Raw genomic sequence first — 21,521 nt, forward strand, 5'->3', positions numbered from 1 at the left:
AAAACCAAAACCAAGAATGTGGTATGTATGAGAAGACATAGATTAAGTGAAGCACCTTATCGGATGCCCCCAGGGGAATCAGGAGAGTGCATGGATTAAGTAAGGAAACGTCAAAATTAAAACCAAAATGGAGGGTTTTAAATGACCTTTGATAAAATGAATTCAAATGAACCTAGAATAAAGCCAGCAAATCAAATCTTTGGGGAGTACGTGTGTGTAGGTATGTGTGTCTGTTGGGGATGCCTGTCAAATCTTTTTTTTTTTTAATCAGAGAGGGAAAAAAAAGAAAATATTCTTTGAAGGATGCCACCCCCTTATTTTAATTATATTTTAAACAGCAGAGGCTAGGGCTTCAAGTTTTTCAGAAGCGAATCTACACTCAAGTTCTTATTCTTACAACTCGGTATTTCATTGCATGTTTTTGGGTTCTTCTCCAGTGTGCCATGAACATACTAACAAGGTGATATTCTAAGGCTAGAAGCAGGACTGAAAAAAATTACCCGAGGAACCCATTACTCTGACCCACAGATCACTCTTTGATACCCAACTTACTTAGCTCTCAGAAAAGCCCCCAGTAAACTAAAGGTTGAACTCTTCACAGGAAAAGCAAGACTGAGCTTTTGGACATGGTTCCCTCCACGGCGTTGGCTGGCACTGTCACAGAACTGATGCTGTGCTTGGGCTGCCCACCATGAAAACTTGAAGCCCAGTTACACAATGCAAGAAGCCTCATTCCACCTGGACATTCAAGATACCAAACATCTCTAAATCCCATTTTGCCTTGAAAGGGAAAGCAGACAGTCAGGTATACAGTCTCCAAGAAATCCAGTTCCTGGTACATGCGGGTAGCCTTTGTTTCTCTACCACCTTGACATTTTAGTATAACCAAAAGGCAAATGATAAGTAAACCAAATGATATATAGTATTCACCAAAATCATCTGAATAAAATAGTCTCATCTTGCTTACAAAGTTTGTGTATGAAACAAAAGGCTCTCAATAAATGTTACTCAAAATTTAAACTAAAGGTATTTTCCAATACATTTTATTCAACAAATATTGGGAAACTACCATTAGCTTGGCCCTGTTCTACCTGTTTGGAATTCATCTGAGAAGTCGGCCATCTCTAAAGAATATATCTCTTGGCTCCTAGACCCCATGCTTTTTTTTTTTTTTTTTTTTAATTCCTCCTTTTCCCAAAAGTCAGGTTTTACTTATTAACAAAGATAATTTATTGTAGCCTTTCAACATACTGAATTTAATGGCATTTGTGGCTTCATCAAACAGTGATGGGATAAACACAATAAAAACTCGAATAGTTGAACTATTTTACAATAGAAATTTATGCTGTCAGTTCTCTAAAAAATATGACTATTCTTGGTATGTGAAGGGAAAAAAGCAATTTTAGATGTGAACCTCTACCATTATATTTTCTCATTCTCTTTCTGTATGCTTCACAAACTGTCAGTTTTCCTTATATCTTCTGTTAGAATATAGCTAGGATGAAAAGCAAACCAATAGTATAAGCCTAACACAGATCAACATGTTACAGATCAAATATTTCATTTGGGCCCAAATCTCCAGCACTTCTAAACCTTTGGTTGTTGTTAAAAATACCCAATTTTTAAAGTTTGATTTCACTTTTGGTAAAATTTACTGAATCTCAAAACTTCTCTTCGAGTTTTAATGAGCTATAAAACCAACTATGCATTAACTAGAATTGTCACCAAACCATGTTCTTGGCATCTGAAAACAATTAGACTTCCCTCTAGTTATTTATCAGGATTTTTTATGACATAACAATTCTACCATTTTGTTTATTTGCTTGCTTTGTAGTACATGAGGATATACTAGAAGTATTAAAGTTCCACACAGCATTGCCCATTTCTTTCTTTTTTTTCCCTGCAAAACTGAATTCCCATCTTTAACTCTTCTATTTGTTAATTGGGTGAGTCTGGAATCCTTTCTAGGTGAATACAGATGTTCATCAGAGGGTTTTTGATACTTTCAGGAATGCAATTTAACCTATGTGTACCTGTTTAACTTTTTAAAAAAGATTTTATTTATTTATTTGACAGAGAAAGAGAGAGAGAAAGAGTGACAGAGAGCAGAGAGTAAGCACACAAGCAGGGGAATGGCAGGCAGAGGGAGAGGGAGAAGCCCGATATGGGACTCAATCCCAGGACTCTGGGATCATGACCTGAGCCAAAGGCAGTGGCTTGACCAACTGAGCCACCCAAGCACCCTGTTTAACTCTTTTTTTTTTTTAAGATTTTATTTATTTATTTATTTGACAGACAGAGATCACAGTAGGCAGAGGTAGGCGGGGGGTGGGGAGGAAGCAGGTTCCCCACCAAGCAGAGAGCCCGGAGCTCAATCCCAGGATCCTAAAATCATGACCTGAGCCCAAGGCAGAGGCTTAACCCACTGAGCCACTCAGGTGCCCCCTGGTTTAACTTTTTTTAATCAAAATTCATTTGTCCTATTTTTCTTGTTTTGAGACTAGTCATGATGTTTTAAAAACTGAGGATGAAAGAGGATGCTTACAGGTCCTTCTGTTGTTTTTGTCTTCATGCAATTCTGACAAGATTAACACCACTAATTTCCATGCCATTAGCTTCAATAACAGATATTAGTTCTGTCTGATTCTAAACAACACATGGATAGAAACTCATGATTCAATTCTATTTAAGGTAATTGAAGTTCTCTCCACATTCATAGTTGGAGTAGACATACATACCATCTGTTCTGGCTAAAGATGGACTCCAGACCCTGGTTAAAATGCCTAAGATTAAAAATTGTCCTTAGCATTCATCCCCCTGGATGCTTCTTCACTAAATGGGGAAAATCGTAATGTCAAGTATTGTTTATGGTATAATTTCTGAATAGTTCATGATGATAGTGAAGGTGATGGTGATGATGATGATGATGGGGGTGTGTGTGTGTGTTTTGGGGGGATCCTTTTCTCAAGCTACAGAAGTTGAAGAGTACTCCATTACCCTAGAATGCAACAGTTACTAACAGAAGCTCTAATAACAAGTAATAGGGTTGGAACTGACAAACTGCCTAAACTTCTCTGGTAAAATGTGAACATTGTTACTATGCATGTTCAACTCATTATTACTTTTTAAACATTTTATTTATTTATTTGACACAGAGAGAAAGAGAACAAGTACTAGCAAAGGGAACAGCAAGCAGAGTGAGAAGCAGACTCCTTGCTAAGCAAGGAGCCTTGCTAAGCAAGGAGCCTGATATGGGGTTCGATCCCAGGACCCCAGGATCATGACCTGAGCCAAAGGCAGATGCTTAATGACTGAGCCACCCAGGCACCCAAATATATTCAAATTATTAAGGCAGAACTCATTAAGATGGTGAAAGATACAACTCTACTAACTCAGAGGTATAATTACCGAAAGTCACCCTGTATAACTGATGGTTTTAGCACATGACTGAACACAGCTTTGACATAATTCAAAGAGGCTCACATGAAAACAAGAATAGTAACATGCATACATACTCTCACACTCGTCATCCAAGAATTACATGACACATTTTTAATTACTCCATTGGATCTCAGGATTTCTGGGTCACTGGTATTATTTTGACACATGAAAATATAAATTCCTAACTTTAATTATTTTTATTAGTGATGATGTCATTGTGGTATGACTTATCACTTCAAGATCCATATTGCAACATATTCAGATAAAATGATGTGCTATCAGAGACGTGCTTCAAATCGTGGGTGAGAGAAGGATGAGAGAGGAGCTAGTTGAACCAAGAATGCCCATGGATTGATAACTGAGTAATTTCTTCATGGGGATTCATGCTACTCTTTCCTGTTCTTGTATACATTTGAAAATTTCTGTATTAAAAAATACAAATTTGTGGACCCCATCCTGGATATATTCATCCAAATTCCCTGGGGTGGAAGCCTCAAATTCTTAGATCTCATCCAAAATACATGTCATCAGATTCTGGGGGTTACGGGATGCATATTAATAAACACATTACATGAGTTTTATGATCCAGTTAAAATGCTAATTTGTTGTGGCCAGAACTATCATTCTTTCGTATAAAATAAACTAATTCAAATATCTCTTTCAGGACCAACAGGAATACAATCCACTCTTGCAGAATGATTTGCTTGGGAACAGACTCAGATGAATTTGTACATAGAAAATTTATAGGGGAATAAAATCTGTGAAGGAATACAGGAAGCAGGACTGGGCAGAGGTAGGAGGTGAAGAGCATAACCATCCAGGTGGACACAACAGAACGAGAGATCTCAAGGGGCACTTTCTAAAGTGTTCGTGCATTCAGGTTGGATGACTGGGTATCTGCACATTGTCCGGTCCCATTGAAAAGCCATTGGTCATGATGTTCCCAGAAATGGGGCAGAAGATTGGCTGGAGCAGCTCTCTTTGAACAAAGGACAATTATTCTAGAGAAACTCAGCATTTTCTAAGAGCCACCAACCTCATAGCACCCGGGGAATGGGTAGCTGGGAAGGGAAAGTTCAGTATCTCAGTCCTGAGGGGGACATGACGGGGATGCATCATGGCATCCAATGTATCTAAGAGCTGAAATATTTTTTTTTTTGCTTTTTTTCATGATTTTATTTTTTTTATTTTTTTTATTTTTTTCAGCGTAACAGTATTCATTGTTTTTGCACAACACCCAGTGCTCCATGCAAAACGTGCCCTCCCTATTACCCACCACGTGTTCCTCCAACCTCCCACCCCTGACCCTTCAAAACCCTCAGGTTGTTTTTCAGATCTCCCTGATATGAGGACATGGAGAAGCAACATGGGGGGTTAGGGGGATAGGAGAAGAATAAATGAAACAAGATGGGATTAGGAGGGAGACAAACCATAAATGACTCTTAATCTCACAAAACAAACTGGGGGTTGCTGGGGGGAGGTGGGATTGGGAGAGGGGGAGGGGGCTATGGACATTGGGGAGGGTATGTGCTATCGTGAGTGCTGTGAAGTGTGTAAACCTGGCGATTCACAGACCTGTACCCCTGGGGATAAAAATACATTATATGTTTATTAAGAGCTGAAATATTTTATTGGAATTTCTTTTCCTGGTCTTTCATTTTTTTTTCTTAAATTCCCTTTTAAATAGACACTGAAATGCTGCAATGACCATTACAACAACCACATTGTGATTTGCAGTTGTTTTGTAGTACCCAAGTAAACAATTACTCTTCAGCTAAAGTATAAAACCCATGTCTTTGAATTTCCTTCAAAATCAGTGCAACACACTGCTTGTCTTGGCCATAGACTGACTACCTTTCACTGCTTAGATGGTGACAATTAGTCTGGATTTAGAAGTCATAATTTCTGTAGTTTATTTCAAGATGATATTTACTGGTTCAGATCTGTGAACATTGTTTCCTACTCATCCACTTCCATGAGTGTGGAATTGGTTATTACTTCAAGAGAGTCACTGCCAGATCTGTAATTTGTGTGGGAACCTTCACTGTTAAGCATTGTTGCATCCAGTTAAAATGTAGCATATAGAAAGCATGCATGATGTGTATTTCAGTTGTGTTGCTCTAGATTCTGAGTTTAAAGGAGTCCTCTGTTATATATAACTGTGTGTGTGTGTGTGTCTGTATAAATAACATATAAAACATACATATAACTATATATGACATATGTTATACACACACAATGTATAACATATACTGTATATATATCATATCTCACACAAAGTAGACATTCTACTTGTTGGCTCTTCCTGTGACCTTAGGCTACTTTTTGGGAAAACATCACAACTTTATTTAATTAAAAAAAAAGTAAACTTATTTCCCCCTGCTTAAATGTAATTCAATTCCACATAAGTAATAAAAAAGAAAAGCGATTTTGGACAATGAGTTTGCCTTAGCTTCTATGAATCATTCCCACTGCCAGTACTAGGGCTTAAAGAGAACCTGCTCTTGGATTAGCGCTGTCCATGGCTCAGAGATGCTTCCACTGCCCAGCAGATGAGCAACACTGCCCTAGGGCAGGTGCCCCTCCAAGACCTCCTTCTGGGTGACTTACTGCTGTCCCTCCAATACAAATCCCTCTATAGTCTTCCTTTCCCCAAAGAAAAACACCTCTATATTTCTACAGAAAAAAAATATATCTACATACATACATGTGTATATATTTTAAACTTTTTATTTTTCATTTGTGTGTGTGTGTGTTCTAGAAGGTTTCCATAAATATCACTAATCACACTGCTTCTAAGGGAAACTATCTCACATTCCAAACTAGTTTGCAAACCAATGTTTGGAGCATGGTTATTTGGGAAGCAGATAATCACCTTCACTCTATTTTGTCTCTAATATGTACATGTGCCTCAATTCCTCCGCAGAATTCCTCATGTAGTCATGTAGTTCTATTTCATAGTAAAAAAAAAAAAAAAAAAAAGAACTACCAATTTAGAGTAACACAACCTGGAGTTGGATCACACATGTTTTATGCAACTAAACATAATTTATAAGGACACAGTGTCAGTTATCAGTCTTGTATATATTCTCTTTAAACAATATTCGGTATAAAATTGTTTTGAACATGGAGAACATTTACAACATAAGTGTACAATCCAGGAAGTTCCTTATTTACGACACCTCGTATCAAAGCAACCAGACTGAGAAATAAGCATTCTGAGGAGGGAGTAATGTTTAAAATAACTCTTGAACACAATGCATGCATGTCGCGGTGATGAATGCAAATGCGTTTCTATGACCCTCAAATCAAATTAAAGAGACGCTTCTCGGCAGAGACATACTTAAATCATTCTACATTTCCTCCTTTTTCTCTCATGTGAAAATGTCACCTTAAGAACAATTTTTTTTTAGGAATGAGTGTTGGGTGGGTTTTTTTTATTATTATTATTCTGAGTATCTTCAGATAAACTGTCTGCCAAGATTTTACGGATAGGGGATTTAGAGTTCTTTGGGCATTTATTACAACTCTTTGACATTATCAGTGAAAATGTCCACAGTACCTCCAATAATTATTCTTTGATTATCTTGACATAGAGGGTTTGTTTTCCATTTCATTAAGATGAAAACAGCTATCTTGTGTGGTTGTTACTGATCTGTACCTGCACCATTGTCTCACCTTAAATCATCATTGCCACAAAACAGCTGCAGGCTTCAACACACTCTCACGGAAAACACAGCAGAACTTTTATAAATTTTGTTCACCCTTCCCTAGCAACTGAAAACACACAAAACCCTTCTATTAATCCACATGAATGTGCTGTTGCTGTTTAAAGAAAATCTACCGTGGGGAGGGTTGTCAGGAAAAGTCTCTCAGAGGACGTGATGCTTTCACAAAAAACTTGGTTTGATTGATGAGAATGGGCCAGCCACTGGAAGGTGTGAAAGAAGTGTTTTGTAACGGAGCGAATAGCAAGGGTTGGGCATAAGAAGAAACTCAGAAGTTCCAAAGAACAGGATAAAAATCCTTGCAGCAAATACGTGGGAGTTAAATTCTGTGTGGCCTTGTAAGCCACATTCAGCCCCTGGGATTTTATTTCCACCATAATCAGAAATCACTGGAGTATTTTAAGCACAAAGGTGACTTGAGCTGATTGATGCTTTGAAAAGATCACCCTGACTGCTGGGTGAAGGATGAGCTGCAAGAAGCGAAAGCAGGGACGGTAGGTGACAGTGGCTTATATGAAATTTCCTCTGAAGGTCTTGAAGGCATCATGACCTACTGTCACTCAGGAAGTAAATAAATCAGGTGGTTTTTTTCCTGTGGTCTATTTATTTCCCTCCTTTGAGTATCTTTGCAGATGATGTTAGTAAATAAATTGCAAATCAGAGGGATTAGTATTAGGCTGCAAATCAAGTTGGTTTAGAGCTGTGGTGGCAGAGAAGTAGTCTGTTTTCAGAAAAAGGTTTTCCAACGTGCCAACTTCACATACTTGAGGTTTCTAAAAAACAAAGCTGCATGTGAAAATCTTACCAGCTGCATTTATCACATTCCCTAGAATTACTTAAATAATTATTTTTGTGGTGACCTCACTGAGTTGAATTCCCCATGTTATTATCATCTTGTGGCCATACACACACCTCAAGACAGTTTAGACTATGAAACACATTATCACGTCCTTATTATTAATTATTCTTAAGAGGAACTAAGCAAAGGGGCATGTGAAGTTGATTTTGCTCATAAGAAAACATACTGGATGAAAATAAACTTCTTATAAGAGAATAACTCTTGCACATGTATTTTTTAAGCTTTTTTTTTTCAAGTAATACTAAGCATAAAATTCCAAAACATAAGAGATATAAATAGGGGCACCTGCATAGCTCAGTTGGTTAGGTGTCCGACTCCTGATTTCAGCTCCTATCATGATCTCAGAGTCCTGAGATGGAGCCCCACACTCAGTGGGGAATCTGCTTCTCTCCTTTTCCTGCTGCCCCTCCCCCCACTTGCATGTGTGCCCATGCACTGTCTCTCAAATAAATCTTTAAAAAAGAGAGATAAATAAATTATGTGCATTCATACAAAGGCATACAATGTAGCTATTATTTTTTAAGATTTTATTCCTTAAAGAGAGAGAGAGAGTGCATACAAACAGGGGAGAGGAGGCAGAAAGAGAGGGAGAAGCAGGCTCTCCACCGAGCAGGGACACCAGCACATAGCTGGATCCCAGGATCCAGAGATCATGACTTGAGCCGAAAGCAGATGCTTAACCACCTGAGCCACCCAGGTACCCCACAGCTATTATTTTTATACAGTTATTTATAAAGACATATACTCATGAAAATGGAAATTTCTAATTTATTCCAAGTAAGTAAATATTTAGTGAGCATCCCACATGTGAGCCACTGTTCTAGGAGTTCGGGTAAGATAGCAAAGAAGATTGGCAAGGTCCTATTCATAGTGTATGTAGATTTCCAAGGAATCAGACAGACACTAATTAATCAAACAAATAAATGTACAAAACATTTCCACCTACAATCTGCACAAAATAATAGAAGGTCATGCATTATCAAATCCATGGGGGAGGCGAGATACTTCGACCCTTGACCACACCAAGTGGTTAGGGTAGGCTTCTCTGAGGAGGTGACTTCTGAGCTGAAACCAAGTAACTAAAAGAGCTAGACACAGGCCAGTATCACAAAAGAACATTCCAGAAAGAGGCAGAAACATCCTCAGCTGAAAGAGCATGACATGATAGAGGACAGAAGGAAGGTCTGGACCGGTAGAGGATGAGGTCAGTGTCTGTCCATTTGGGCTGCCATAAGAGACTAGTACCATAGACTGGGGGGCCTACAAACAATAGACATTTATTGCTCTCAGTTCTGGAGGCTGGGAGCCCAAGAAAAGGGCACGCCAGTGTCTGCTGAGGGCCCACTTCCTGGTTCACAGATGGCCATCTTCTCCCTGTGTCCTCACTTGCGGGAAGGAGAAGGGCTTTCTTTTATAAGGGTGATAACTGCATTCATGTTGGCTGTGCCCTGGACCCAATCACCTCCCAAAGGTCCTGTCACACTGGTAATCAGGTTTGTTCATATGAATTTGGGGGTTCACAAGGATTTAGTCCATACAGTCAGTAACAAAGGACTGGCAGGACCATAATAAGCATTATAGGAAGACTCAGATATAGTCATTTAGTGAAAATATATCATGGCATCAGAGCAGGGAAGCGGCATCATCTGATGTCTTTTTAAAATATCATTCTGGACCCTAGGCAAGAATTTGTGACGGCTTGATTGTATATTTGCCTTACATCTGTGGGTTTTCAGCTATCCAGGATCCATTTCCCCTTCTCAATAGTACCTCCGTCTTCTTGGAGAAAGTTTCTTTGCCTATCGGACAGTTTCATCAGGGGCTCTGTATTAGGGCTGTTCAGGGAAACAGAACAGACAGAATAGGATAACTGTGTTTACTACTCTCCAGAAAGACACTGAGAGAGAGAGAGATTATACAACATCTGTGTCAATCTATTTATCTATATATCTACTTATAGAGACAGAGATTGAGAGAGATTCATTTTAAGGAATGGGCTCATGCCACAACTGTGGAAGCTGCCAAGTCCAAAATCTGCTGGGAAGTCAGCTGGCTAGAGAGCCAGGGAACAGATATCAGTTTGAGACCAAAGACAATCTGCTGGCAAAATTCCCTCCTCTTTGGGGAAAGGTAGTCTTTAATCTTAAGGCCTTCATCTGATTAGATGAGACCCACCCATATTATAGAGGATAATCTGTTTTACTCAAAGCCTACTAATTTAAATGTTAATCCCATGTGGAAAATGCCTTTGAAGCAACATCCAGACATATTTCGCCAAATATCTGGGTTGCATGGCTGAGCCAAGTTAGCACATAAAAGTAACCATCACAGGCTCTATCACTTCTAGACAAAGAGTGAGCATGTGGTTCAAGCTAAGTCAAGCAGGTGCTGTCTCCTCTGACTATGCATCTGAGTAAGGGATCCAGAAGTACATCCTGTCCCCTAGTCACACCAAGACCACAAGACCCTGCCCGTCTACGCACAACACACAGTTGTGTCTTGTGCTTTCTGGTATCTATTAAGAACCATTTAGGGGTGCCTGGGTGGCTCGGTGGGTTGGGGCCTCTGCCTTCAGCTTGGGTCATGGTCTCGGGGTCCTGGGATCGAGTCCCGCATCAGGGTCTCTGTTTGGCAGGGAGCCTGCTTCCTCCTCTCTCTCTCTCTGCCTGCATCTCTGCCTACTTGTGATCTCTTTCTGTCAAATAAATAAATAAAATCTTTAAAGAAAAAAAAAAGAACCATTTAAACAAGCCGTCAGGTGATTCGGGGAGGCCCCATTGAAACCCACTACTTTGCTTTTCTATGGGTCAGAGTCATTTGGTTTGTCTGAAAAACAAAACAAAACAAAAACCAAACAAACAACAACAACCCACAAACTCAAACTGCCTCCAACAGGCTCCAGATATTTGCAAAGGCATGCATCAAATTACCAGGAGATCCTGGAAATCAGTCTTTGAGGATTGATGGGTTCCAATGTTTCATTTGTAGAATTAAAAATTTTTTTCCTCATAATTTACAATTAGCAACCAATCCTTTTTAAATTGAAATAAATAATGAAAAAATGTCCAAATTACCAAGTGAAACTAAAGCAGAATTTTAAATATTATACAGAGCGGAAGTTCCAGGTTTACTGGCAATATAAGTCCCAGGGGCATCTCAGCTGAACATAAGCTTTTCATGGGACAATGTGAGAAACTTTACTGAAATCCATTGCTTTTGTGTTCATAGAAAAAGAAAGAGCAGGATACTTGCTTTCATGGCACACATTTACAATTTGATCCATTGATATATTTTTGGCTTGCAGAATTACCTTGTGCCATTTTGCATCAGCTGTTGCCTCTTCCCAAAGTAATAATATATAGCATAATTAATTCAGCACAAGCAGTAACTGTGCCAAATCCATTTATTTAAAAAATGGATCTACTGTTCTTCTCAATAAAAGTACTAGATTTTTTTTAAAGGACCATACTGGATTAATTACAAATACCACAGTCAGAACATACACAACTCAGTTTCTAAAGCTGGAATTTCACTTAAAAACACCTAGGCATTTAACAACTAGTGTGAATTAGATACTTCTTCCCATGAGCCTCTGAGTGAAGACTCAGCCAGGTGAAGGAACTCCAGGGCAATGATAATAATATCAACAAATACGGGCACCTGGGTAGCTCAGTTGTTAAGCATCTGCCTTCAGCTCAGGTCATGATCCAGAGTCCTGGAATCGAGCCCTTCATCGGGCTCCCTGCTCAGTGAGGAGTCTGCTTTTCCCTCTATTCTTCCCCCACAACTTGTGATCTCTCTCAAATAAATAAATAAATAATATCTTTTAAAAATTATCAATAGCTACTATTACTAAGTCCCCACAGTTGGCTAGAACAACTTAAGGGTGATGCATGAATCTTCCTTCCAACTCAAAAAATCCCATAAATTAGATTTTCTTAACTCCGTTTTTGAGAGGACAAATTCTAACTACAGTTGAGTGATATTAAGGAAAGTCTGCAAGATCACACAGGGTTCAGGTTGCACTCCAAGTTCTCACAAACCTGTTTTACATTGTGACAGTGAGCACCTCTGTCAACTGACCATCAGAGTTCCAGACATGTTCATAAAGTTATAGACATCATGTCCAAATTGCATGATGCTCTCTTTTCTTTATATCTTTTCCTAAGAAAACACATCTTCCATGTTAATTTAAAATAATATTGGAACAGACCCTTGAACAAGAAGACTTTTTTTTTTAATTCTCTCTTACTGAGGACAATGACTTTTTTCCCTTTGACTAATAGTAATAAACTCAGTCCCTCTTGTTCTTCATTCTTTAATTGCTCCAAATACTAGAAAATATCTTCACCCTGTCTTATAAATGGAAATAACACTCAAACTTATTCAATGTAAATTTTGACCAATGAGGAAAAAAACAAATGATTCTTCACCTCACTTATTATTTCACATCCCACCTCCAGAATTATAACAATATGACGTCTTCGTCTATACAACCTTTGCTAAATTCTAGCATTTGTTTGCGTGTTTGGCTTTTAGCTCATGTTTCCCATTGTGAACATGAAGCTCCTTGGATCATTTGCAGCTAGTAGCGTATGTGTGAGACTGCTGGCAAGGGTATGGTAGACGGTGCAGTACGTTCACTCTACATATCTTATTTCTCACTGTCCCCTCAACCAAAGAGCTCCAGAGAACACATTTTGAAGTAACTGGCCTAAAGACAAGAGAAGATATCACTTAATATTTGGGATATTGCTGCAAGGAGATGGAGTGTTACAAACAATGTGCTGGGACAATTACAAACTGAACTCTCTCTGGCAATGGGGAAATATGCTTACTTTACTCACAGTACCTTTTAGACTCTGCCTGGACAGATAATGACCAAATATGGCAGTCCTTGTCTCTCTATTCACATTTGAAAAAAAAGTAAGTATAAGAAAAACTTATATGTGCCATGGCTAATATTTGGATAATATTCCTAAGATAATTAAACACACACAAGTTATATATCATCTACATATATAAAACACACATGCATGCTCATCACACATGCATATTTGTGATACAAACACATTGCAAATAAGAAATAAGCCATTATTCATATTTAAATTCGGTATCTCAGTGCACAGTATGTATTTCTCGAAGTTTTCATTAATGGATTAGTCCAATGGGACATTTACTGAACACTCACTATGAGAAGCAGGTGCTCGGTGCATTGAGGTGTAACGACAAATAGGAAATTACAGTCATGTGGGAGGGAAACGGACAAACAACTCTAGGACATGAGGAATTTCAGCACTTCAACAGGTGTACATGGGACCTGGAGAAGCTTAACCTGGGAGTCCACCACATCAGATTTACTGAGATGAACCTTGAGTAACAAATTAGTGTATGGAACAATGTGGAGAGGGGAGTTCTCAGAGAAGTTCAGGCGTGGACTCAAAGCTCTGCATTATTAGGTAGGTTGCACTAGGCAAGTTACAGAGATGAGACTGGAACATAGTCTGATATAAAATGATTGTGCGTGACATGCTAAATGCTTTGGGAGCTCATTTGGTATATGACGAGAATAAATCGTAAACGATCAGATCAGAATTATATTTCAAAAACATAACTGTCTTCAGTGAGATGATGTTCTGGGGTCTAGAGCTAAGAGTATGTCTTTTTTTTAAGATTTTATTTATTCATTTAGAGAGAGAATGAGCATGTGAGTCGGGAGAGGGTTAGAAGAGAGAGGGGGAGAGAGAGAGAGAATCTCAAGCAGACTCCACACTGAGCACAAAGCCCCGTTCAGGGCTTGATCCCAGGACCCTGAGATCATGACTTGTGTCAAAACCAAGAATCAGCTGCTTAACTGACTGAGCCACCCAGGTGCCTGGGGACTGTGTCTTTAAATGCATATTTTGGCAGTGGAAATGGGTACCACATATATGTGAGTAACATCTCACAGACAGTGCAGAAGGGATCTGTGGAAACTGATTGACTTTGGGGTAGGGGTCAGTGAAGTCAAAGTCCGAATCCACATTGACCTCTAGGGTAACAGGAGGTGGATGAGAGATGGATGAAACATTAGAAATAATAATGAGGCATCTGCAGAAAACACATGCAAAAACATCTTAAAAAGTGAGAAATGCAAGGTTGGAGGTCAGGAAAGATTCCAAGTGAGAAAACACTTCCACAACACACAGATCATTCCTATTTGAATAAAACTAGAACCCCTTGGTATTGATGGTCTGATGAATCTTAGTGAAAATTATAGTGTAAAGAAATTTTAAAAGAAGAGAATTCTGGAAAATCATCAATATTTAAGAATAAGCAAAAAATTAATTAAACAAATACGTAAGTAAAAATTCAAGCAGAGATATTTAACTAGGGAGAAAAAAACCCAAAAAACAAAATAACAAGCCATCAAAGATGTAGGAGGAGAAACCCAGGGCCATGGAGGGGAGGAGAAGAACCAGTAGTCTCATAAAAGAGGACAGGAAGATGTTCCTGGATTGCTCAATGAGCATGAGTTAAGAGGAAATTATCAATGTTGTACATCACTGCATATCAGTGCCACTTCCGTAATAACTGGGAAAACTTCCCTGGAAGGGGAGAGAACCATAAATATAACAGGGGAGCTGTCTTTGACAGTTATATGAAAACCAGAGTTCATTGAGACAATTATATACAGGTCCATGTGGGTAGACAGTCCTGGGACCCAAGTCAACAGGGATGGGAAGAGCTCATTGGAGCGTGGATCCCAGCACCTAGATGACCTTTCTGGCAAGCACCCAAGTAAAGAGTAAAGAGAGGTATATCTAGGAAACAGATATTGACAGATAATATGTCAATATTCTCATATTAATACTACAGTGTTTCTCTCCAGAGACAAATCACTCAGCAACATACCAACCAAACAACCAAACAAGATTGACTGTTCAATCGTGAAAGAAAAGAAAATATGAGCATTTTTTGCGTCTTTGAGCTTCAAGAGAAAACGGAGAAAATAGAAATATGGGTTCTGAACTCTCCAGAATCTACCAGCATTTTCTATAACATCAGGAAACTTCAACTAGAGAGGCATAATAATAAGTTCACAGTCAGAAAGTGAAAATAAATTTACGCAATACTGGAAAAGAATCTCATCCTACTTACGTCCTCAATTAGCACAGAGTTGAATGTACATCAGGGGCCAGGACGTACTTATCAAATTAATAAATGAATAATAATTAGCACAGAACTACAAATTGCTTTAGTACCCCAGAGATATCAGATCTATGTATTTACATATTCAATATAATATTAATCTTAGTGCTTGTGAAGACATGATTTTTTGCTGAAGACCATTTTCTGTTGTAGAAAAACATAGAAAACATTTACTAAGTAAGTTTCTCTATAAACACACAATTATTTGTATTGCAATAAATAGTCAATTTTTATTTTTATTATATTCTGGTTCATGAGTTAAACAAAGTACCAGACTTCCTTTTAAAGTTTTTCTGAGCTGATAAATTCTGCATGCATTGTGGTGGAACTAAGAATGGTTTTTCAAGTCAAGAATACCACTGAGGTAATTGGTGGAAAATTTCACATCAACACAGAAGGTGAGCAGGTGTCAAAGCTTTCAAAATTTAAAGAATTAGTTCAGGAAAGGATCAGCAAGTATGTAATTACAGTCATCATGTCTTGTTTAGCTGACAGAAATGGTTAGTTCTTTCGCTCTGAATAGCAAGATTTTATTTATTGAAATTTCTAGAAATTTTAGCAAAAATATGTAAAGGAAACTTTTAAGAAAGGATTTTTTTAAATGTAAAGGACAGACATAAACACAGCAATTTGCATGTGAAACTCAAAAACCGGTTGTAGTTCTGAACCCTCGTGAATCAGGGGGGCTCCAAAGAGGCATATGCAGAAAAGAGCCAGGAAACTTGATGCCCACACCATGGGAGATTTCATTTTTCAACAATTGCCACAGTAAGATTTCCATCCCCAGATGTTCTTACAATGTGACTTCTACATTCCTCCCATCGGGAGATGGTACCTACTGTTAGTCCTCGAATCTGGCTGAGGTTTAACCACAACAGAAGGGACACTGTAGACTGCAAGGCTAATTCCTGCAAATTCTGCCTCATTCCCTTGGGAAGCTCATTCTTGAACTCATTGCCTCGGTATGAGAAGCCCCCACAGCCCAAGAGAGACCCATGGGGAGTGGGAATGAAGCTCCAGCTCACAGCCCTGGATAGGCTCCCACCAACAGTCAGAATGCTAAGTGAACCATTCTAATACTGCTACCCAGGCCACAGGTAATGATCCTCAGCTGATGTTATGTAGGGCTGAGATGAGACGGTCCCTCAAGCCTGCCCAAACTGCAGATTTTATGAGCAAGCTTTAAAAACTATCATTGCAGGGCGCCTGGGTGTCTCAGACAGTTAAGTGGCTGCCTTTGGCTCAGGTCACGATCCCAGGGTCCTAGAATAGAGTCCTGCACTGGGTTCCCTGCTCAGCAGAGAGCGTGCTTTTCCCTCTCCCTCTGCCTGCCTCTCTGCCTACTTGTGATCTCTTTATAAATAGCTCTCTGTCAAGTAAATAAATAAAAATCTTTAAAAAAAAACTGTCTCATTTATTCTTTTATTCTTCAATAAATGAAACAAGATGGGATTGGGAGGGAGACAAACCATAAATGACTCTTAATCTCACAAAACAAACTGGGGGTTGCTGGGGGGAGGTGGGATTGGGAGAGGGGGAGCGGGCTATGGACATTGGGGAGGGGAGGCGAACCATAAGAGACTATGGACTCTGAAAAACAACCTGAGGGTTTTGAAGGGTCAGGGGTGGGAGGTTGGGGGAACAGGTGGTGGGTGATGGGGAGGGCACGTTTTGCATGGAGCACTGGGTGTTGTGCAAAAAGAATGAATACTGTTACGCTGAAAAAATTAATAAAAGGGGGAAAAAAACAAAACAAAACAAAAAAACAAAACAAAACAAAACAAAAAAAAACTGTCACTGGAAGCCACTGAGTTTCGGTGATTGTTTTATGCAGTGGTTAATAATAAGAACAGGTGCTAAGTTTTGCAAGTAAATATACTTAGCTTTTTCTATGTGACAATAAAAATATACCCCTTATTAAATAAATATTGACCATCATTATTTAAATACATAAGATTAAAATTCTCCACTTCACAGAATGTTAAAGAAAGGGTAAACCTGGTAAAAGGGATGATGAAGCATACAGTCTGATCATTCTGGATTTTATAGCATAACATTTAATTCAAGAGACATGATTTTAAAAGAGAACAGTTTTTTACTTTTTAGTTGGATCACTGGGAGTGGTGCATAAACAATGAATTTTGGAACACTGAAAAAAAGTAAAATTAAATAAATTTTTAAAAAAGACTGCAAAAAAAAATAAGTTACATAAACTCTGTACCTCAGAGATGTCATCCCACAAGTGACCTTAAGAGTGACCCACCAGGATTGCAGTTAATATCTCTGTAGAGTTTAGGCCAGTTCATGACACATGGAACAAACGATATAACCATTAGCCACTAGTATCATTTATTTTTATTCCCCCAAACATGGAGCATGGACTCATCTCTATGGTGCACTGCATGGGAATAAGAGAGATGCTCAGTCGGCCATCTGGAAGAGAGAGGAACGGATGCTCGGGGATGTTTTGCAAAGTTAATACCCTCTGCTTATCAGGCAGTGACCCGTAACTCATCCCTCAGTCTGTCAAGTACTGTTTGAGTTATCGCACTGAACCACCGATTCCAGTCACTGTGTCGCTATGTCCCTCTTCTTGGGGACCTCACAGGTATGATAGCTACATAAATTAACTCCAAATGAATACTTAAAATAAGTTTTCCTCATAATTTCAATTATACCTTTCAATGAAAAAAAATTGATGTTCACTATCATTAACAGTCTTCTTACTGGTATATTCCACAAAATCCTATGCTGACATATAACTTTAGGTAATTCACAATTATTTGTCCACACCCATTAGCTTTTTTTGTCTTCAAAATCACTCCATGGAGCTGAAAATTTGATTATATTTTTCTTCATTAAATGTACATCATAACATTTATTCTTTTTTTTTTCCTCCAGCTTTTTTTCTTCACGTAAGCCAACCAGACCAGTTATTATTTATGCTGGAAGACAGACCAGTGAATCTTGGCCATTTAAAATTTATGAAATCTCAAAAGTAAGGCTCAGACATGCAACACTGGATAAGAAGAACCCTTAGCAGTGCATACGATGCTATGTCGGTTACACCTAGGAGAAGGAATTTTTTTTTTTTTTATACTTGAAACTTCTCATATACAGAAAGGATACCCCAAACCACAGTTCTTACATGTTTGAGAAAATTAAAAAAAAGTCAAACACCTTCCAACAAATTCTGATACCATAAACCACATTACTAATACAGAAAACTGAAAGCTTTCTAGGGGAACCACAAATACATTCACCCCTATGAATTTGGCTTCTCTAAAAGACAATTATTATTATTATTATTATTATTATTATTATTATTATTATTATTATTATTATTTTACTTTTAAGGAAGAAAATGATATTTCAGTATATTTGCCTCATAACTTTTATTCTTAGGTATAAATATTTATTACCCAGCCAGGTCTGAGGTGTGAATTCCAGACTGACAGCAACTTAGAGCTCTATTAGAATTTTAAAAGAGATGCCAAAACAAAAACAGGGCAGAGGCAAAATCAAGTGTACAAGATACATATTCATGCCTTACCTTTCTGCTTCTTTAAAATACATCTTTAAGGGATAGATATCTGCATTCGGGATCCATTAGCTTCCACCTCCAAACAGCCAAACGCAACTTCCACTAAAATCGTAGGATGCTAAGAGGCTGACCAAATACCCTGTTGGCCCGTGTGTCTTCTGACTTAGGACTGTGTGTTTATTTGGTGAATTTAAAGGATCGTTGAAGCAATTTCTTGAAGTTTCCTACAACAGGTTGGCAACTGAACTTGATTATGATTTATAGGTGGAGAAACAAAATAATCAGTGTCCAATGAATGATTGCTTCACGATACACTTTGGACTTGGTAAAGAATGCAGTAATGCATGGTAACCAAACTTTGCCTTCTTTGAAAGTGGCTCTAGCATAAATCCCTTTCGATACCCATAGAGCAAAGTTTGCTCTTCTCACCTAATATGTCTTCAAGCTCCTAGAACAGAATGTCACTGAGGTTAAAGAGGCATAAGTGAAGGGAGAAGAATGTGAGCACATTTACCGGAGTTCTCAATTCAGGGATCACAGCTTGGTAGGTGACCGGGCGACAATCACGTGTGTTTGGCACCAGGACACAAGGAAGAAACATGGGACCCAAGTCATCTCCATCCAGAATGTCCACTGTGAGGGTGGTGGTGGTGGTTCGCCGCTCATTCAGATTCTGTGCACGGTCCTGCAAGGGGAAAAAAGAAAGGAAACACAAAACACAATGAGATGGACCCAACATTCCCTTCAGCTTGAATAGACTGTAGACAGGTTTCTTTCCAATTATAGGCCTTGACCTCTCTTAGGGGATTTACTTTAGAAAACTTGCAACTGTCAATACTTTCTCTGCCCTTTCCAATGGCAATCTTTCTGCAGCTCAAACTTCTGCCAGTTTTATAGTCCAGCACTCCTTCTCAAGGACTTGGGAGCTGTCTCTTTGAAACACAATCACCAAAGAAGAAAGAGGCCACCTCCCAGTCTCTGTGGGAGGACAGGAGCCTAAGGTCCATAGGAGGCTCACTCCAAGTGGTGGACTATCTCCCATCCTTGAAGTACAACACAATTCCACATTTCCTTCGAGAAGGCCAATTGGCAAACACAGTTGGCTTTTGATTCCTCTTCTCCCCCCAGCTCTGTCTTTTATTTTTGGTGACGTTTCAAGCAAGGCAGACAGACTTTAGGGGCATCTGGGTGGCTCAGTTGGTTAGGTGTCTGCCTTCAGCTCAGGTCATGATCCCAAGGTCCTGGGATGGAGTCCCACATCAGACTCCCTGCTCAGTAGGGAGCCTGCTTATCCCTTTGCCTCTGCAACTCCCCAGCTCATGCTTTCTCTTTCTCTCTCTCTCTCTCGCTCACTCCCTCTCAAATAAATACATAAATAATATTTTTTTCTTTTTAAAGAGAGAAACTTTAGATAAATTTGGGTTATTTCTAAAAACAAACAAAAACAAACAAACAAACTCCAAATCCTCAAAAAAGTAAAATGAAGGGAGAAAAAAGGGAAGAGAAGAAAACCTGCCAGGTCTGCTGAACTTTTGACAGAGAAATGTTTAATGGCTCACACAAGCCTTTCTGTTGCCAACTATTTTGAGACCAGCATTGTTGGTTCAGAGAGTGCACTGTTGTCACTGAAATAACATAGTTTTCTGAGCTTGGATGATAATTGTTTTATTTTGCTTCTTCATTCTTTGGGACTATAAAGCTACAGTTTCTAGGAAGTGTCCTTGTAGAATTATGGCAATTACCTGTTCAACTTCCTCTCTTTTCCATGAGACATTGTATTGCCAAGAAACACGGATTTTTTGTTCCCCTTGTTTGGTTTTCTCCAGTTTTACTGAGATATAATTGGCATATAGCACAGCATGAGTTTAGGGTGTACAATGTAATGATAATGACATTCATCTACGTGAAAGGATTTTACAATAAGTTTAGATAACATTCATCATCTCTCATGGACACAGGGAAAAAAATGAAAAAGAAAAAAAATATTGTGATGAGAACGCCCAACTGGGGTCTTAACAATGCTTTAGTCATTCCTTCAGACTTGAGTTCAGACTGCATTCCGTGTCCCTCTTATAGAAACTGTAAGGTATTCCTTACTTTGCTTGGCCAGATGTACTTTTTGCTTCGAGGATATATTGTTACTAACTATGATCCCCACCTCTGAGATATCCTTAGTTTCTAAGGTCCATTCTCCATGCCAGGATCCCATCCGGGACTCCGCCCGTATGTAGCCATCACATCTTCTCAGGCTCCTTTTGGCTCTGAAAATTTCTCCAACGTCCCTTGTTTTCAATTACCTTGACAATGTGGAGTACTAGTCAGGTATGTTTTCAGAGTGTTCTTCAGTGGGGAATTTGATGTTTTTCTCAAGATCAGATGGGGGTGATGCATTTTGGGGATGAAGACTGTAGAAGTCCCGAGTCATGTCATCACATTATAGCAAGAGTATATATTATTAACATGACAACCTTGATCACCTGGTTGAGGCTGTGTTCATCAGATTTTCCCATTGTCAATTTACTCTCTCCTTTTTTCCCTTTTCATTTCTCTGGGGAAAAAACCACCATGTGCAGCCCATGTTCAAGAGTGGAAGTGATTTCACTATATTACATTTCATTTACACTGATTATATTTATCTAAGAGAGTTCATCAGGAGGACACATGGAAGAAACACCAGACCTTAGTTATCTCTGTCCAGAACATCCACGGTGAGAATGGTGGTGGTGGTTTGTCATTCATTATGATGTTATCTAGAGTG

General features: G+C 38.8%; 1 protein-coding gene across 1 annotated transcript in view; it reads right to left on the reverse strand.

The window, feature by feature from the left end:
* The window catches only part of PCDH15 (protocadherin related 15), a 567,896-nt gene that overhangs the window by 481,936 nt on the left and 64,439 nt on the right, over positions 1–21,521 (reverse strand). Inside the window, exon 5 of the mRNA XM_046026577.1 lies at positions 19,278–19,448. Within this exon, the coding sequence (XP_045882533.1) occupies positions 19,278–19,448 (171 nt within the window). The remainder of the gene's footprint in view (positions 1–19,277; positions 19,449–21,521) is intronic.

The sequence above is a fragment of the Meles meles genome, chromosome 13, assembly GCF_922984935.1.
Source record: "Meles meles chromosome 13, mMelMel3.1 paternal haplotype, whole genome shotgun sequence".
In the NCBI taxonomy this organism is placed as follows: Eukaryota; Metazoa; Chordata; class Mammalia; order Carnivora; family Mustelidae; genus Meles; species Meles meles.